Source organism: Bos taurus, chromosome 12 (genome assembly GCF_002263795.3).
Source record: "Bos taurus isolate L1 Dominette 01449 registration number 42190680 breed Hereford chromosome 12, ARS-UCD2.0, whole genome shotgun sequence".
Taxonomy (NCBI): Eukaryota; Metazoa; Chordata; class Mammalia; order Artiodactyla; family Bovidae; genus Bos; species Bos taurus.
This window is the reverse complement of record NC_037339.1, coordinates 36,499,687-36,520,348: the sequence shown is the minus strand read 5'-3', so window position 1 is coordinate 36,520,348 and position 20,662 is coordinate 36,499,687. Positions and strand designations below refer to the sequence as shown.

At 43.2% G+C, this 20,662-nt stretch overlaps 1 protein-coding gene and 1 pseudogene across 8 annotated transcripts in view; one reads left to right on the top strand and one right to left on the bottom strand.

Moving 5' to 3' along the window:
* CENPJ (centromere protein J) overlaps positions 1 to 20,662 on the bottom strand; it is a 47,271-nt gene that overhangs the window by 985 nt on the left and 25,624 nt on the right. For 5 of the 8 annotated variants that reach the window (XM_059892251.1, XM_059892249.1, XM_002691852.6 and 2 more), the window contains 8 exons: positions 17,696 to 17,861; positions 15,274 to 15,516; positions 11,485 to 11,569; positions 4,054 to 4,115; positions 3,692 to 3,802; positions 1,302 to 1,442; positions 1,140 to 1,224; positions 933 to 1,053 (listed from right to left, as the gene is read on the bottom strand). In XM_059892251.1, the coding sequence (XP_059748234.1) occupies positions 933 to 1,053; positions 1,140 to 1,224; positions 1,302 to 1,442; positions 3,692 to 3,802; positions 4,054 to 4,115; positions 11,485 to 11,569; positions 15,274 to 15,516; positions 17,696 to 17,861 (1,014 nt within the window). Of the gene's footprint in view, positions 1 to 932; positions 1,054 to 1,139; positions 1,225 to 1,301; positions 1,443 to 3,691; positions 3,803 to 4,053; positions 4,116 to 11,484; positions 11,570 to 15,273; positions 15,517 to 17,695; positions 17,862 to 20,662 lie in introns of those variants that run through there. The other 3 variants (XM_059892252.1, XM_059892253.1, XM_059892254.1) reach the window with 3 other exon arrangements.
* Positions 8,171 to 8,640, top strand: LOC112449062 (large ribosomal subunit protein eL42-like; annotated as a pseudogene).

Below are 20,662 nucleotides of genomic sequence, written 5' to 3'. Positions count from 1 at the left end.
AAATGACAATCCTGAATGAACTAATAACATGGGATGTGTCTGAGTATAGATGAGAAAAGACTGGCCATGAGATTAAATAGATGGCTCTAGGGAAGTTTTCATAAGAGTCAAAATTGAGAAACTTCTGAGTTTTAACACTTGAAGATCAGATAGATGGCTCTAGGGAACTTTTCATAAGAGTCAAAATTGAGAAGTTTTTGAAATCTATACTGTACACATAAGCTTTTCCTCAAATTTTCTTTAGTTGAGCACCAGATAAAGACCACCAGATTTCAGACCACATTAAGGGAAAAAGTCATGACCATAAGGAGTTCCTACATTATTGCCAAGTTTACATCACATAATTCAAGTTAATGGGTACTTAACTGCTACACTCCAGGAAAGGAGGGTGAAACTAAAAACAGGACTGGATCTCACAAACTCTTCACTGTGGATTAAAGAAGTCATCTCTGACTTCAAGAAATTTAACATTCAGAAGGATAAAGAAAGAAATTGTTAATTTGGAATTGGCTTAGAGAGGCCAGAAGAGTAAAGTGCTTAGGCTGGGACAGGGAGACCCAGAAAATCAAAATACAGAGTCCAGTTATTCTTAAAAATTGACAGGGAAGCTTCCCTTCTGTGTCTCACTCACCGTTTTCAAATTTCACCAAACTTATTTCTAATAAGTATCTGCCATCCTCCTTTCGTGAAGTGTTCTTTAGACATCCTTCAAATCTCTAGGCTAAAGACTAAGCAAAATATTAGAATCCATTGGTCTCAAACTTGTCTAAAATTCTAAAGTGCTGCAAACACATCTTACCTGCTCTCAGATTCTGAACTCAACTAAAATGTTGAATGACTTATTAAAGTTTAAGATTTTTAAACTTCATTACTGATTGAAAGTTGAAAACTAGAAACCAACTTGACAGAAACCAACTTGACAGGTAACATACCTTTGTACTCTGACAACTGTACCATCTGGGAAAATGCTCTCTTCTTGTCCATCAGCAAACAAGTTTTTGATAGTCCGGTCAGGAAATGTGATTTCTTTTCTTCCATCTGGGAAATGTTTTTCTGTAAGAAAGGGGGTTATTATAAATATTTTATTTTTAAAGGAAGGAAGAATTTAATAGAACTGAGAGGGCAGAGCAGGTTCTCACCTATCTGGCCATTAGAGAAATGTAGAACTTCCAGCCCTTCTGGGAATGTGGTGTGGGCAGTCTGCGTGGCTGCATAGTAGTAGACCTGTAAAGACAAGGAGTCAGCGCTGCCGCTCCTTCAGGGGTGTTTATGCTACAGAGAAAACACCTGTGGAAACCTACCACTCTCCCGTCTGGCATGACCTGCTTGATGTCACCGTTGAAGAAAGTGACAGTGACGGTCTCCCCATCTGCACTCACTTCCTTTCGCGTTCCATTTGGAAACAACACAACGTGGCACCCGTTCTTATAAACCTTCTCTATCTACAAAAAAGAAAACCAAACTAGCAAAAATTTCCTGAGACCACGTGACAAAAACGTCCCTAATTCTTATAAATTGCCTACTTTGATATTTTTCATAATAAAAATTAAAATATTTCTCGGAGAGAAAAGTTCCAATTCAAAACAATCAACTTCACCTATTAGCACATCATGTCCATTCTTAAGTCACCTATTCCCCCCAAACTTTTCAGTTGTTTTTTTAGGCAACCTTCAGATTATCACTTCAGCTCTAAACACTTCAACAAATCTCTCTACTGGAACAGTCAGTAACCAAACTATTATCATCCCTAACAAGCTGTAATTCCCTCATTATATCATAACCTTCACACTGTTTTTCATAAATTCGCCCAAAAAAAAGGCTTTGTATGGTTTACTTGAATATGGATGAAAACAAGGTCCACACACACTTGGGTTGATGTGTCTCTCCGATCTCAATTTTTAATGGTCCCTTCGTTTCCCCATTTTAATGCCAATTGTTGAAGGAACGAAGTTACTGAACATATAGTACTGACCACATTCTGGATCTGGCCAATTGCTTTTCTATTTTTCTGTCAGTTAACATGTTCTCATATCCTATTTTTCCTTAAAAAACCCAGTAGTTACTCTCAAGGCTTGATTACATTCCAGGTGAATTATTCTGACGAGTGCCTTTTAGGTACAGCAGTGGGCTCTGTATGACAGCGTGTCCAGAAATCAGTAAGTATGCGGCTGCCTCACAACCTCAGCACTGACTGGGCGGTGGCATAAGACCCGTCAACCTTTCATCTGAGGTTTCAGCAGCCAGTGATGACTGCTGCCAAGACCCTTCCTTTCATTAGACCTTCTACACTGGTGATATCCTAATTTCTCATTCCTCTTCTAAAAAAGAAAACCCTTCCTCATCAACAATTTGTTACCCGAAAGTAAAGTGTTGCTTTTGAACTGTGGTGCTGGAGAAGACTCTTGAGAGTCCTTGGACTGCAAGGAGATCCAACCAGTCCATCCTAAAGGAGATCAGTCCTGGGTGTTCACTGGAAGGACTGATGTTGAAGCTGGAACTCCAATACTTTGGCCACCTTGTGCGAAGAGCTGACTCATTTGAAAAGACCCTGATGCTGGGAAAGATTGACGGCAGGAGGAGAAGGGGACGACAGAGGATGAGATGGTTGGATGGCATCACTGACTCTATGGACATGGCTTTGGGTGGACTCCGGGAGTTGGTGATGGACAGGGAGGCCTGGCGTGCTGCAGTTCGTGGGGTCACAAAGAGTCAGACACGACTGAGCAACTGAACTGAACTGAAAGAGTGTACAGGAAAACTACTTTAGGATAGAGGTAACAACTTCCTTCTGATTGCTGGTCTTTGTCCTTCACTCATTCCTCAGAATTCACAGTGAACTTCAACCTCATTTCTATTAAAGTGGATCAAAGAGCCTAAAAAAGTACATGTTCTAGAAACCTAAGGAAAAATCCCCTAACCACCACCTCAGTTACAAACCCTGTTTCTGTCCCTTCCCTTGTCCTTCATTCTTTAACTGGAGCACCCAGCCAGGCTGTTCCCACTCAGAACCTTTCCCAAGCACAGGAATAATACTGTTGGGCTGGGGCAGAGAAGCAGCTAATCCAGGAAACATTTAAGGAGGGGTAGGAGATCCAACCAGTCCATCCTAAAGGAGACCAGTCCTGGGTGTTCATTGGAAGGACTGATGAAGCTGAAACTCCAAAACTTTGACCACCTCATGTGAAGAGTTGACTCACTGGAAAAAACCCTGATGCTGGGAAGGATTGGGGGCAGGAGGAGAAAGGGACAACAGAGGATGAGATGGCTAGATGGCATCACCGACTCAATGCACGTGAGTTTGGGTGAACTCCAGGAGTTGGTGACGGACAGAGAGGCCTGGCGTGCTGTGATTCATGGGGTTGCAAAGAGTCGGACACAACTGAACGACTGAACTGAACTGAGGCTTTTACGAGTACTAGGGATTACCAAGGCTTTCAGCCGTATCTGGGGAAAGAACAAGAAGCTTAAACAATGAGACTGTACTCCTCCTCTTGTTGCATCTCTCAGAAATGGCAACTAAATGCATTTTCATTTATCAAGTGTTTTCAGAGGAGTCCAAAGGTTCAGCCTGAGGACATGAGCCAAAGCATTGAAGACCTTAAGCCCCATCAAGTCTCAACAGTCAATGATTTTAGAATCTGTTTCAACTATATTTTAACCCATGTCTATTTTTTATAAAAAAAAAAGTAACCTTTCCATCAGGATGGGTGATTTCTCCCTCAATTTCCTCTTTTTCATCCTCCTCTTTATAGTCAGGATCTGGAAAGTTCACTGGTTCAGGCAGCTCCCTGGGTGAGGCCGTCTATAAGGACAGGAGGCTCTTAGTCTGTGCTATATGACATGTAATAAAAATCTCAAGCAGCTAAAACTTAACACTTATGTCCAAAAGCCAGATTTCACTATTACAGGATTCTATGGCTAGTGTTGGTGTTGTATAGAAAACCTTTATGATGTTAAGTAAAAAGCTTCCTTTATAAATGGAAACTTAAACCAGTTCACTCATCAACTGTAAGCCTAAGAAATATGTCTGAATATATAAGAACAAAGATTTACCTGTCCCTTCTCCGAGCTGCCTAAATCACGAGGCTCAGACTTGGATCTTTGAGATGGATTACCTGTTAGAATATTACTGTCAGAGTTAGTTTGATTATTTAATTGAAAGATTTTAGTTTACTCAATACTGTGGTCAAACATTTCCTTAGTTCACTCTTCTTTACCCGTTATTTAAGATAAGTTTTAGTATTTTTCTTTACTAATTCCTAGTTCTTCATTATATAAATTCAGATGCTTATTCAAATACTTAAGTCCTGATGACCAAGAAAGACAAAGACAGTATCTGTTTTCTGAAAGTTTACAACCTCTTTTTGGACAAAGAGACAACTGCTCAACCAACCTAACAGATAAACCTGAAGGTGCTCTGCAGACAGTCACCAGGGGCTTTAGTTAAGAGGGCAGAAATGGAGAACAAAGAGTGGAAGCATCCAGAAAGACACAGAATCTGGCTTGAAAAAGAAACTGGATAGACCTAATGGCTGTGGTCTAAACTTTTTAGATCATGACCAATACACCCAATTATACTGTGTATTAGGAGTACACAATTTATAAAATAAGCACACATGCGTGTACATGCTCACACATAGCACAGCAACAACAAACTGAAATTAGGTTAAAAAGGCACTAAAGTTATAATACTGTCTTCCTATATACCAATGGATAGTAGTCCTAAATTTGAAGGGTTTCAAGCTCAAGTGCCAGGATCTGACTTAAATGTAAAAAACCAGAATGGATCCTGAATGCTCCAAGAATGGAGAAGAGCAGAGGTAGAGGGCCCACTAAGCAGGCTGTGGGCATCTGTGGAGATGGCAGTGTGTGTGCTGTGTCAAATAACAGACCCAAGGATCCCAAGTTGCCAGGTACTAGTAATTTCATACGGTTCAACCTACTTAATTGATTCAGAAAAAGATCAACATCAGAGGAGATGCGTTTAAGGATGGATGGGAATGCAGGGGGGTGAGGAGTAAAGAGAAAAGGAATCAAGGAGCACACATAGGTTTTGGCTAAATGACCAGCTTCCCCCACGTCACAGGCACAAAAACCCAGCTCTGTGTTAACATCACCTCTGAATCCTGTAACCACCCTCCACGGAAGAGACTAATATCCTCATTTTATAGGCAGGAGGACTACCCATAAAGAAGTGAAATTCAACTACGTTAAAGAAAGAAAGTGGGCAACTTTTAAGGTGACATCAGCGTCATGGCAGCTAAGCCATTCCTCTTTCCCCTTAACAACTTGACATTTGTAACTGAACAAAAGAGCCCCAGCGCCTTACCCCCAGGGATCTGGGGGGATTCTTGCCCACCTGTGCATCTGAAGATAGACCAGACCTCAGTGGGAGTTGTGGACCCAAGGGACTCAGCAAACCCACCCCATCCCCACTCACTATGGGAGGAAAAACCTGGAGAGAGTGGACCTGAAGACGTCCAGGGTAGACGAGCAGGCTAGCAGGGCAGGACAGAGACGAGTTTATACGCAGAGCAGAGGGGAACCCGAGAGAGCTGCCCCCAGCCCAGGGGACAGTGCGTGGACCTGAGCTGTGTGGTGGTGGCAGACCACCTCTCCAGAGGAGGACACAGAAAGCTTGAGTGGAAGCAGCTCCCCAGCCACCTGCCATGTGGCTCAGAAGCCGCTTTCTCTCCAGGAGCAGCTGAACTGAGGAGGGCCCGGGCCTCCACAACTAGGGGGAGTCAGGAAAAGAGGAGGGGAGTCAGGAAAAGAGGAGGGGAGCAGGTAAGCACATAATGGGCACGGAAGGATGCAGCTCCTGCTGTCTACCGTCGGTCCACCCATGCCACTCAAGGATCGCCCCCTGGGCCCACAGGCACCTCAGGATCCTGAACCCACACCCCGACTGCTGCCAGCTCCTTGTGTGTCTGCTGGAGTGCTCAGAAGATAGGCCACAGTCAATCTGTGGACAGGAAAGGAAGCACAGACTTGAACTATGGCCCTACCTCCTGGAAAACGAAAGGTTTCTAGCAGCCAGCCTGGTGAATTGAAGGAACCAATGAAGTCATAAAAGCTTTGTTAAGGAAGTATCTGCTACTTCAAATGCTGGAGGTGAAGAATTCGATGATAGGTGAAGAATGCAACAGAGAGCATCTACTGCACAGCAGACCAGATGGAAAGAACAAGTGACTTGGGAAACACAAATTCAAGAATAATACAGCTAGAAAAGGAGATGAAACTAAGAGAGCCAACGAGAGCTATTGGATTCCCACTAGAAGGGCAAATACTTGATTAACTGTTGTTCCAGAAGAGGAGCGGCAGAAAGGGGCACAAAGTTTGAAGAAATCAGAGCTTTCATTATTTAAAGAAAGAATAGGTGAGAACTTCCTAAATCAATGATAATAAACCTTCAAGGCAGCCAGGGGAAAAAAAGAAGTAACTTATGAAGGCACAGTGTTAGGCTCTCAGTGGATTTCTCAGCAGAAACCCCACAGGCCAAGAGAGGAAAACAACATATCAAAGTATGAAACAAAACCTGCCCACCCAGACTACTTTATCCAGCAAAGTTATCCTTCAGATATGAAGGGGAAATAAAGGCTTTCCCAGACAAAAACTGAGGTAGTTCAGCATCACCTGACCTATAAGACACTGCATGAAATGCTGAAAGGAGATCTTCAAGTAGAAACAAAAAGATGCAAACTAGCAACAAGACAACAGGAAAGTACACAACACATTGGTAATAAACGTGAACATGTACAGTCAGATTAAAAAAGAGAAAAAACCTAATTCACCTAATTATAGTATAACGTTTAAAGGAAAAGAATATTTTTTAAAACAACACCTATGGAATTCCCTGGAAGTCCAGTGGTGGGGACTCTGCACTTCCACTGTAGGACGTAAAGGTTCGGTCCCTACTGGAGGAACTAAGATCCCCGCATGCTGTGCAGTGCTGTGAAAAAACCAAAAACTCGAGCTACTGTAATGTTACTGAAATCAGAGCATAAAAAAGGCAAATTGTGACATCAAAACATAAAAGGTGGTGGAGCCTTTATAATGATAAGTTGCTAATAGCATACAGCAGATTGTTTTATCTATGAGATGTTTTATGTAGGTCACATGGTGACCGCAAGCAAAAATATAGAGTTGATTCACAAATACAACAAAACAAGAGATGAAGCACACCACCATGGGAAAAAATGTTTACAGAGGTAGGCAGAAACGGGGGAAAAAAGAAACAATGGAAATAGAAAACCAAAAGAAAGCAATTGATAGGATGGCAGTCATAAGTCCTTACATATCAATAATCAACTAATGTAAATGCCCATAGAACAGAATAGAAAACCCCCTACATATACAATTAACTAATACTCAACAAGGGAGTCAAGAACACCCAACGGGGGGAATGCACAGTCTCTTTATAAAGCAATGCAAAAACTGAACACATGCAGAAAAATGGAATTGGATCTCTCTCACACCACTCAAAATGAACTCAAAATGGATCAGTCTTAAACATAAGACCTGGTACTGTAGAAGTTCTAGAGCAAAACATAAGAAAGAAGCTCCTTAACAACAGTCTTGGCAATAATTTCTTGGATATAACATCAAAAGCACAAACACCAAAAGCAAAAACCATCGAACTTAAAAGTTTCTGCCCAGCAAAGAAACAATCAACAAATAACCTACAGAATGAGAGAAATTTTTTATAAACCATCTATCAAATTAAGAGTTTAATATACGGACATGACTGAGTGACTTCACTTTCATTTTTCACTTTCATGCATTGGAGAAGGAAATGGCAACCCACTGCAGTATTCTTGCCTGGAGGTTCCCAGGGATGGTAAAGCCTGGTGGGCTGCCGTCTATGGGGTCGCACAGAGTCGGACACGACTGAAGCAACTTAGCATAGCATACAAAATATATAAAGAACTCATGAGTGCATTTTAGTCATGTTCGACTCTGCGACCCTATGGACTGTAGCCCACCAGGCTCCTCTGTCCAAGGGATTCTCCAGACAAGAACACTGGAGTGGGGTCCCATACCTTTCTCCAGGGCATCTTCCCGACCATGGGATCAAACCCATGTCTCTTAGGTCTCCTGCCTTGGCAGGTGAGTTCTTTACCACTAGCACCACCTGGGAGGCCCTAAAGAACTCATACAACTCAATAATTAAAAAAACACAAAAAAATACAATTTAAAAATGGGTTGAGGGCTTTCTGTGCTGGTAGCACTCTCGCAAACATGGTGAACGTTCCTAAAAGCCGCTGAACTAAGTATGGCAAGCACCAGCCCCACAAAGTGACCCAGTAGAAGAAAAGCAAGGATTCTCTGCATCCCCAAGGAAAGTAGCATTATGACAGGAAGCAGAGGGGCTACTGTGGGCAGACTAAGCCGATTTTCCAGAAGAAGGCTAAAACTACAAAGACTGTACCAAGGCTTGAATACGTTGGGGTGTTGAGCCCAACTGCAGATCTAAGAGAATGCTCTTTATTAAGAGATGCAAGTATTTTGGGCTGGGAAGAGATAAGAGAAAGGGCCAAGTGATGCAGTTTTGAGCTTCATGTTTTGTTTTATTAAGAAGACAATAAAAATTTGAATTTATGTGCTTGCTTCGGCAGCACGTATACTAAAAATTTGAGATTGTTTTAAAAAAATAAAAATGGGCAGAGGAACTAACTAGACAATATTTTTAAACATGGTATCCAAATGTCCAAGAGGTACATGAAAAGATGCTCAACATCACTAATCTTGAGGGAAATGCATATCAATGGCTATCAAAAAAAAAAAAAACCCAGACAAGTGATAACAAGTATTACCCTGTTAGGTAACACGGATGTGGAGAACAGGAAACCCTTGTACAATGGTGGTAGGAATACAAATTGGTACAGCCACTAGGGAACAGTATGCACATTTCCTCAAAAAATTAAAAACAGAATTACCAAACAAGTCAGCAATTCCACTTCTGAGTATATATATCCAAAGGAAATGGAAAACAGGATATTGAAGAGATACATGCATTCCCATGTTTACTGCAGTATTATTCACAACAGTCAAGATATGGAAATAACCTAAAGTGCCCTTCCATGAATGAATGAAGAAAATGTGGTACATATATACCGGGGAATATTGCTGTATGGTATAACGTACATGTGGAATTTCAAAAAGCCACACGTTAAAACAGAGAATAAAACAGTGGTTACTAAGGGCTAGGAGGTGGAAATTAGGGTATACCAACTTGCAGTGAGCTGTAAATAAGTCCTAGAGATAGAAAGCACAGTGTAGTGAACAACAATACTATGCTATAATCATCAAACCTGCTAAGAAGACTAGATCTTAATTATTCCAACCACTAAAAAAGAAATCATAATTATGTGATTTAATAGAGGTGCTAGGTATGGACACATTGACAGTCACATTACAATATCTAAATCCATCAAATCAACATGATGTACACCTCAGATTTATACAATGTTATATGTCAGATATATTTCAATTTAAAAAGATACTTTTTATATCTTTAACATATTAAGAGTAAAAAAACAAGCTATACACTGGGAGAAGATACCTGCAATACATGAAACTGTTACAGGATTATGAGGATGTGGGGACCCTCCCACGAACAATAAAGAAAAAGACAACTCCACAAAATAAAGATCTCATCAATTTCTTCTCAAAAGATGAATTCTGAACAGCTACTAAACACAGGCAAATGTGTTCAACATATTTAGTAATGGTGATGCAAATTAAAACTATGAGATTCAGATACACTCCTAACAGACTGGCATGAATTTAATTCTGAAAATCAAGTAATAACAAGATGTGGAGCAAAGCAAGCACTTACATTGCTGGTGAGAGAGTAAAATCACTTTGGGAAATATTTTGGCAATATCTGTTAAAGATATTCCTACAAATTACTCAGTTTAACTCTAGCCCTAGGTATATGTCTTAGAGAAATGAATGTGTACCAGAAATGAGTAGGAAAGTTCACAGCATCATTGTTTAACATCCCAAAACTTAAGAAAAACTTAACCATCAACAGAAAAATAACAAACTAATATATTCATAAATGGAATACTAATACTACCTAGCAATGAAAATTAGTGAACTAGATCAACAAGACTGAATCTCAAAAACACGTAGTGAAAGAAGAATATAATGGAATACATACAGCATGACTGACTCTTCAGAAAGCTCAAAAAAAGTAAAACTTTTTTTTTTAGGACTATAACCTATGAAAGTAGAAACTATTTTCAAGGAAAAGCAATGTAATATGATCACAGAGGGGGCAGTTCTGAGGTGTTGCTAATTCTTATTGTGGGCAGTGGTTACTCATATTTCCTTTATAATTTTCAAACCACATACGTTATATCCATTTCTATAAATTTAATTTACAGAAATACTTTCTAAAACTTCCAGGCAGATTAAAGACCTAGCTGTGAAAACAAAAGTTCATAGAAGAAAACAGTGTATTTGTGACTTGATGTTTGAGAAGGATTTCTTAGTCACAAAAAGCAAAACCATTTTTTTGATTAAATTCAGTATTAAAAGGGAAAACACATGTATAAAGAAACAAAAACCAAAAAGCTAAATATAGATGGGCAGAAGATACTGGCAGTGCTTATAATTAACTTTAATATGCAAAACCTGACAAGTACACACACAGTTTTAAACGGGCAAAAGAGATGAACAGGCAATTCACAAGAGGAAACTCAAATGTCCACTAAATATCAAAAGATGCTCACATTACCTCATCGGTAATCAGGGAAATGCATATTAAAATGACAGTGACTCATCATTTCACACCCATCTCACTGGCCAAATTAAAGTCTAAGCGGATCAAGTGTTAGCAAGCACAAAGAGCATGTTCTGTTGACAATAAAAAAAAAACTGCAAAGGGAAGTGAAAGTTGCTCAGTTGTGTCCGACTCTCTGCGACCCCAAGGACTGTACAGTCCATGGATTTCTCCAGGCCAGAATACTGGAGTGGGTAGCCATTCCCTTCTCCAGGGGATCTTCACAACCCAGGGATCGAACCCAAACATCTCCTCAACTGAGACAAACCTGATGTGACCCAATATCCTACCCCTGACATGTGTCTGAGAGAAGCTCACATGACCAAGACTTGTCCTATTCATTCTGTGACAGACATGGAGAACATGAATGCCCATCAACAAGACAGCTTAACTGTGGCAAATATACATGGAATATGTACAGCTGGAGTTTAAAACTGAGGGTAGGTCTTAAAATAGAAAGCAAATGGCAGACAGATGGAGTATGACACAATACTACGTTGATTTATGGACACAATGTACTAAAAGAATGAAAAATAAGAAAGGGAATGTGGTCTGGGTGCAAATTAACTGGAAGGAGGATACACAGGGGCTTCAATTATATTTACAATATCTTATTTCTATTAAGTTGGTGTAAATTCTCCACTCTTTAAGTTTCTAAAATATTTTATAAAAAGATCATGCAACTATCTTACCTTGTGTTGGCAAATAATTTTTTTTGTACTTTTCTACCTGGGTTCCTGAAGAAATCTGACTCTTTTGAAATCGAACTGATGAATTCTATAGTATGAGAAAATGTTGAATATAAAATTAGTTTAGTCTACACATTAGTACAAGGAAATAAAGTAACAGAACTCAGCTTGCAAAGGGAATATTTTAAGTGTGTTCAATTTATGCTGTTTTCATGTATACTGAGTGAACAGGCCAGAGAACCAGCTGCTACCAGGAATGGACTACACACATCCTCACACGCCACCTCTGGAAATACATTCACTCCTCAAGTGAGGCACAGCAGACAATGTGAAACAGTTTTTGTGACGTTACCAGAGCGGTCAGAGGAGAGGGTTGAACTCATGGTCAGACACCAGGAGACTGCACACCCTGTCTTCCCACCCCCCGGGGTTAGGGGTCAAGGGAGATGTCCTCCTTGCTCCCATCTCCTCCTCCAGCCAGATCTCCTTCTCTCCTGCCCAGTCAGTCTCATCCACGTACCCTGCTTGTCAGGAGATAATGCCATAGCTGCCACCTCCAGACCACTCTCTCCCACCTCAGCTAGGTACTCCAGTGGACAAAGGAGAACTAGTCATTATCAACATCTGCAATTATTAAGAGCTGCCAAAGTATCAATTTCAGAGCAACCTACAAAATAATAATCATTCAAAAAGCCAGTGCCATTTAATAAAGTGCCGAAGTATTTAGAGGTGAGATGCCACAATTTCTGCCATTACCTTCAAATGGTTCAGCAAAACACTTTACATGGAAATGTGGCAAAAGGGAACCATGACTGAATCTAGATGAGTGTTCAGGTATTCATCATACTATTCTTTCAAATTTGTTTGGCTCAGCTTTCATAATAACATGGTTGGGAGTGGGGGAATCTCACCCTCTGACTCCACATCCTGTCCTCCCAGCTCACCCCGCTGACACCCTCCCTCCTCCAGGGCTTACAGCATGCAGGGTCCCACGATCCACTGATCGTGTTTCCTGCATCTCCCCAAACCTCTGCCCTTCTTGAGCAGACTGAAATCATGGCTCACTGCAGTCACTCTTGCTATATATACTGTCAACTTCCACGCCCCCTCACTCTGATATTCACTGGGCTGACATAACCTCTGCTAACTGTCCACCATTTACACTTGAAAAGCTGAATAAGCAAAAATAACAAACAATTCCTACTTGAAACATACCATCTCTAACCTCTGTGGAGTCAGACCACATTTCCCCCTGGCTTTGCGCTCTTGAGGACCCCGACTTCCCGTCCCTCCCTCCCCTCAAAGCTCCCAGAGCCTCCTCCATCCCCTCTCTCAGCAGAGAGCCAGGCTTCCCACTCCTCTGAGAAAAGATAAAGGGTTGGGGGAACTTCCCACCAAGGGCTCCCCCACGTGCAGCTCTGGGTCCACCCCCGAGCCGCCCCATCACCAGGCACAGACGTCCACACCAGTGCCCCCACCCCTCAAACCCCAGCCCTTCTCCGTGTGGACACTGCTTCAACAACCCTCGCATGGTCTCCTCAAGGTTTTCCTCTCCGCCTACTCAGTCCTACTAATACATAAACACTTGTTAATTTTCCCATCTTAAAACAAAAATAAAAAACTTCCCCTGCAGCTACTACCTCATTTCCTTGTATTTACTATAAGACTTCTGCACAAAGCTTTACACTCTGTCTGAAGCTTCTCACTCTCTCACCCAGTCAGGCTTTCCTCTGGCAAATCCAAGAATCTACTTTCAGCCCTCACCTTACTCAGCAGCAGCCTCTGAGGCTCGGGCCTCTCTGCCTGCTGTACTTGGCCCTCAGGACACCACACTAACCTCCCCACTTCAGCTCTGGTTCTTTCTCCTCACCATCCATACCTTCAGCCCTAGTGGTCTCTCCCACACATTCTGAGGGCCCCAAACTTCTAGCCCAGACCTGACCTTCTCTGGATACACACCCAACTCCACCCCGTGTCCACCTGATGTCCAGTAGACAATTCAAACTCACCTGACCTAACCTGAGCTCCTAACATCCACGCTCCCAGAAACATGTACTCTCTTTTGAGGGGACTCATGATAAATGGCTCCCCCCCCAAAAAAAATGACCCTCAACTTGGAAGCCCACTTTCCTGCTGTCATACCCCACACCCAGTTTATCACTAAATCCCACCCACATCTCCACCCTCCCCAACCGCTCCACAGTCTCAGCCACCAGTCTAAGACCACAGTCCCCCAATGCTCCTCATGGTGCCCGCAGCCCACCTCAGTCCACTCTCACGTCTGCAGCAGGGGGGCCGCCCCTCCCATGCATCCTTCTGAGAGTTCAAGATCTCACTCAGAAGAAAAGGCAGCACTCTGGGAAGTGACTAAGGCCTAAGGAAAGCTGCACCGGCCACTCCCAGCCCATCTCTAATTTCACACCCTGCTCTGCTCTCCAGAATGGACTCTGCTCCAGCCACACCAGCCACAGGGCTCCTCTAGCCTCGGGACTCCCAAACCGACTTATCCTGGCTCACTGCGCCCTCTCCTGGCTGTTGTTCAAACCTTGCTTTCTCAGGAGAGCTTTCCCCAGATGCTGGACAGAAAACTGCAACACCCTCCCCTAACAGGTATCCCACCTCCTTGCTTTTTCTCCTTAGTCCTCATCACAACCTCACACACCATGTCCAACACTCATCTTTCTCCCACAACTGGAATACAAGTTCCAAGAGGACAAGAAGTCTGTTTTGTTCACTGCTTGATCCCCAGTGCCTCAGTGTCTGCACATCACAGCCGTGAATATAGATGAGTAAAAAAACAGTTGTTTCAAAAGGATCATATGCACAAAAAAAAGAGGATCTCTGCATAAAATTTACTTACCCTGTTTTAACTGAGATTACCTGCCTATTGTGTTATAATTCCTCTACAAGAATTATCAAAATGAGGGACTTCCCTGATGGCCCAGTGGTTAAGAATCCATGTGCCAATGCAAGGGAAAACAGGTCTGACCTCTGGTCTGGGAAGACTTCACACACCACAGAGCAACTGAGCCCACTGAGCCACAACCACTGAGCCCTCAGGCTGCAGCTGCTGGGCCTGCACGCCCTGAGCCCATGCACCACAAGAGAAGCCGCTGCAGTCAGCCCACACAACTCAAGGAGCCCCCACTCGCGGCAACTGGAGAAAGCCCGTGCACAGCAACAGAGACCCACCAAAGCCATAAATAAATAAACAAAAAGTTTTTTTAAAAAAAGATTAGAAGTGGGACTTCCTTCATGGTACAGTGATTTTAAAGAATCATAAAAATGAGTTTGAAATCTTTGCAATGCACAAAAGAAGAATTTAACTGTGGTGAAATACACATAGAACTACCATCTCAACCTTCTCAAGGCAGTTCATTATTTAAGTATGCTCACACTGCTGTGCAGTCTCACCATCTCGAGCTCTTACCTCGCAAAACTGAGTCTGTACCCAGGAAACAGCAGCTCCTCCTCCTCCCCTCCCCTGGCCCTGGCTCCCACCCTCTATATCTTTCTATGAATCCAACTCCCCAAATAGTCAGCATCTCCCCAGGGTGACAGAGGCTTCCCTGGTGGCTCAGTGGGAAAGAATCTGCCTGTAACACGGGAGACGCAGTTCAATCCCTGGGTCAGGAAGATCCCCTGAAGGAGGAAATGGCCACCCACTCCAGTATTCTCGCCTGGAGAATCCCACGGACAGAGGAGCCTGGTGGGCTACGGTCCATGGGGTCGCACAGAGTCGGACACGACTGAGAGACTAAACGACAACAGAGACAAGGTGACAAAACCTACCAAGAACCCATCTTTCTTTGAGGCGGTCACACACTGACCCATCCTGGCGCTGCTCTCTGTGGCTTCTGCTTTCTTCCAGGCATCCAGTCGGAACCTTTCCATCACTTTTATTTCCTCCCGGAGGTCTGTGTTCTCTCTGACCAACATTTCTATCTGGCTTCTAAGACGGCCATGTGTACTGGACCACTTTGCTTCCTTTCTTTTCAGATCTTCCTGTAAATCAGATACCTGCCGCTTCAAAACCTTTCCAAAAAAAAAAAAAAACACAAAACACCATTACTAGAATTAAAACAATGCAACAGGAGAGACAACACATCAACAAACCAGGATCACTAGCCCAGCACAAAGAGCAGAAAAGGGAAGACTTAGCGAATCACATTTCAGAAACATCGGGTTCCTCAGGAAAAGGAACGGGGTTCGAGCTGGAGTCCCACCTCATACCATCAATAAGATTCCAGGAGGCAGGGGGCAGGGGAGAGGGGGTGGGGGCAGGGGATGTCAGACATCACAAAGAAGCCATGAGGTAATTGAGATCTAAACTAAGATATTAACTGAAATAGAAAGAGACAAGTGGGGTTATCTGGTGAAGAGGAATCCATGACTAACTGAAGGAAGAGCAGTGACAAAGGGAATAAATGAAGTCAGAACTCCCAGCCCTGAAACTGGGTCTATCTGAAATTCCTGAGACTGAAACTGGGTGTATCTGAAATTCCTGAGAAGAACTGGTTCTGAGAAAATGACTTGTTTCAGATGCACTGAATGACTAAGTGAAGAAACTCCTGGAAATGTCTGAGGAAGCTACTTGCAATTGTACAAACAGAAATCAGCCACCTGCACCCATGTGGGTACAAATTACGGGGAGCGACTGAGAACGGAGGGAAGTCAAATCAAGAAAGCATCACCACCACCCACAAGCTCACTCCGACTGAGGCGGCCCACCACTTCGTGAACACGTGTGGGCCTGAACACCCACCCCTATCACAGCCTCACAGCAGTCAACAGAGCAGCAAAGGCAACAGGGGAAGGAACAGGGCTCAGGGGCCCCTCCCGGGTGTGACTTCAGAGAGAGACGGAGGCTGGACCCAGGTGAGGTCAAGGCCCTTCCCAGGGTTCGACGTCAGAGAGACAGACTCCAGGGCCCAAGTGAGGTCAAGGCTCGTATCCCAGTTCTGTGCCATGAAAACACATGAAGCAAGGTCATTACCTCCCTGAACTTCCTATTTATAAAACAGTGGGGTGCAACCAAGAAGTGAGCAATTTCTAACTGGTAACCAGTTATCATGTGCAAAAATAAACTATTCTAAAATGGTAACTCATAAACCTAAATAATTTAAGAATTCAAAGCCAAATAAACCAAAAATAGACAAATACTATCGGAGAAGGCACTGGCGACCCACTCCAGTCCTCTTGCCTGGAAAATCCCATGGACAGAAAGAAGAGCCTGGTGGGCTGCAGTCCATGGGGTTGCTAGGAGTCAGACACAAATGAGTGACTTCACTTTCACTTTTCACTTCCATGCATTGGAGAAGGAAATGGCAACCCACTCCAGTGTTCTTGCCTGGAGAGTCCCAGGGATGGCAGAGCCTGGTGGGCTGCTGTCTATGGGGTCGCACAGAGTTGGACACGACTGACGCGACTTAGCAGCAGCAGACAAATACTATATGGTATCACTTACACATAGAATTTTAGTGGGGAAAAGCTGACTTCCAAGAGCAGAATGCTGGTTTCCGGGAGCTGGAGGGAGGGGAAATGGAGCAAGGGAGGTCAAAGGACATGAACTTTGAGCTGCAAGAAGAGTGTAAGTTCTGAGGGGCTTCGGTACAGCTCAGTGACTGGTTAACAAAGTTGCACTGTGCACCAGACAGCTGCTCAGAGCAGATCTTCGGCATTCTCCACACCCACTCACTCAGACATAACTTGACCTTGGTAATCATCTCACAATGTATATGTGCATCAAATCATCACACAGTATACTTTTAAACACATAGCTATATATTTCAATTATTCCTCAGTAAAGTTAAAAGGAATTCAAAATCAACATTTTGAATTTATCCATGTCATTATCGTAGTCTTTTCTGGGAAAGTCTTTAGTAAGAAAAGAACTGACATATTTTACTCTTCACAAGACAAGAGTACAGAACTTCTCTCGAGGTCCAGTGGTTAAGATGGAGGGGGTGAGGGTTCGATCCCTGGTTGGGGAACTAAGATCCCCATGGCATAGCCAAAGAGTAAAAAATTTAATAAAAATTAAAATGAAAAGCCGTGACTACAGAAGGTATTCCTGGTATCTTCGATTATCTGCTGAGCCAATGGATGATTAATACATTGATACCCAATTTCTCTTTGACACAAATAATTCTAAAATTCTTACAAGACTGCCACCTTTAATAACTTATGAATATGATATAAATAACTGACATACTTGAATTTCTTCACGTTCCTTTTTATCTGGGAAAGTTCTTGCAACTGTAGAATACTTTTCAAAAACTTTGCGTTCCTTTTGTAACTTCCTCATTTCTTCCTTTTTAAACTCCTCTATTCGAGCCAATTCTTTTGCTTTCTGTTGTTCAAAGTCAGCAATTTCTTTCCTAAAATGACCAAACCACATTATCATCTAAGGAGACCACCTCGATATAGTGATCCACACGTGGCACAAAATGAAGCCCCAGTGACAGCCTGGAATGGAGAAGCTGCTGGTTTCGGTGACTCCACCTTCAATCAACAGTAGTGAAACAACAATCAACTCAGTAAAGCCCCTCTCAGCAAGCATTTTCTGGGAACCACCTATGACTCAGGCACTATGCTAGGAATTGGAGAAACCACAGTGAGAAAAATAAAATCCTTAGTCCTACAAAGCTTCTTACATTCTAGTGGGAGCAACAGAGGACAATAAAGATAAAAAAGTAAAATATATGGAACGCTAGAAATGTTAAGAATAAAGCAAGGAATGAGGTTAGAAAATATGGAGGTCAGGGGACTGAAATTACGGATGGAATCACCTTGCTGAGATAGTATGTGAAGTGAAATCTGAGGGACCGGAAGAGATCGGTCATGAAGATATCTGGACAGAGTATTCCAGGAAGAGGAAACTCCGTGTGCAAAAGCCCCAGGGTACGAACATGACTCGTGTTCAAAGACCAGCCAGGAGGCCAGTGTGGCTAAAGAGACAGAACAGTAGGAGAGAACGTCAAAAACATGGTGGGGCTGGGAGGACCACTAAAGGTCATGGTCTCTGGGACCACGGTGAGGACTCTGGTGTTGAGCACAGCAGCACACTGGTCTGGGGCTGTCATAACCCAGGGTCTTTGGATGCTGTGCTGAGAGCACATGGCGCGACAACAGCAGGACTGTGGAATAAGGGGTCCCGACTCACATGCTCCCTCACAAACAACAATCTGATCACCATCTACAGACAAAAGTGGGAACTCAAGGACCCTGGGAGGTAACTGAGAAACCCTGGTGAAGCCTGAGATCAAGGACAGCACTTTGAGAATGCAGGTCCATGCAGACCTACCAAATGGCAACCTGACTGCACTACACACAGCCCCACTGCCAAAGGAGGCAGGAAGAGCCATGCCCACCCATGCCCCTGGAAGTAGACCCACAGACCATGGTCCTGCCTACAGATCCCGACACAAACCGGTGACCCAGCTCCAGCCCTGCTCTGGGTACAGAGGCAGTCCTGTCGGACCAGGAGCCCAGTGGGAAGATGCTCAGGAACCTGGCAGGAGCCACACCTGTGCTGACCTCTGGAAACACACCTCCCGTTACAGACCCAGCAGTGGTCCAGAAGGCAGCCCATGACGTAGCTTCAGTCTTGCCTGACTGCAGTCCATGAAGCAGTTCTGTCCACTGGGGATCTGGCAGGAACCACAGCTGACTGCAACCCTGGCGACAAGCCTATCAAATGGTGAACCCCTTCACTGTGGATCCAGCACAGTGAGCCAGCTACAATCCCACCGTGATCCTGGAGGCACCCATCAGTCCAGGAGTCCAGAAGGACAAGGTCTTTACCTGCCAGAAACAGCCTCTAGAGACAGGAAGCAGGTGTTTGTTCCTTCAAATACAAGGACATCCACACAAGTTTACACAGATCAGTAAGAATCAGGTAAACATGAGACCACCGAAGGAAACTGTTAATAAAGCTTCAGTAACCAGCCCAAAGAAATGGAGATCTACAAACCACCTGACAAAGAACACAAAGTAATTGTTTTATGAAGCTCAGTAAGCTACAAGGGAGCACAGATAAACAATGAAATCTGGGAAACAACATATAAAACAAAACAAGAACAAACAGAAATTATTAAAAAAGAAAGAAATTATAGAGCTGAAGAATAAAAGAAATGAAGCGACAAATGCAACAGAGAACTTCAAAAGCAGACTCAAGCAAAAGAAAAAAAATCTGCGACCACACAGGCTGGTGACTTGAAGATACCCAGTCAGAGGGGAAAAAAGGGAAAAGAATGAAAAGGAGTGAAGAAAGCCTACAGGACTTATGTGATGTGACTAAAAGAATGACACACGCATTAGGGGAGACAAACCCCTAGTCAGACTAAGAAAAAAAAGAGAAATACAGGCCTTAACAGATACCTCAGAAATAAAAAGGACCACACATGAACAATTATATTCCAAAACACTGGATAACTCAGAAGAAATTGACAAATTCCTAGAAACATACAACCTACCAAAACTGGACCCAGAAGAAAGAGAAAGCCTGAACAGACCAATAACAAATAAGAGGACTGAATCAGTCATCAAAAACTTCCCACAAAAGGAAAGCCCAGGACAGGTGGCTTCACAGGTGAGTCCCACCAAACACTCAAAGAAGGATTAATACCAATCTTTAAAAAGAAGGGACACTTCCAAACTCATTCTGTGAAGCTAGTTTTCACTCTCATACCAAAGGCAAAAACACAAGAAAAGAAAACTATAGGCTAATGTCCCTGATGAATAAGGGTGTAAAACTCTTCAAAAAAAAAAAACTAGCAAACCAAATTCAACAGCACAGTAAAGGCATTAACACACCATGACTGATCCCCAGGATGCAGAGCTGGCTCGTGCAGATGAACACGACGTAACTGGCGCAGCCGCTGTGGACCAGCATGGTGAACATGACACAAACTGGTAAAATATGCACGACATGACTGGCACGGCCCCTGTGGAACAGCGTGGTGGCTCCTCAGCACTATTCTCAATAACCCAGAGGCAGAAACAACCCCATGTTCAGCTGCAACCCAAGGAAGGCCAAGGATCACTAGAAACCAAGAGAAGAGACGAGAGAGCACAGCTCTGCTGATGCCCGACTTCAGGCTTTCAGTCTCCAGAAATGTGAGAAAATAAAATTGTGTTGTTTTAAGCCACCCAGTTTGTGTGCATTATGTCACAGCAG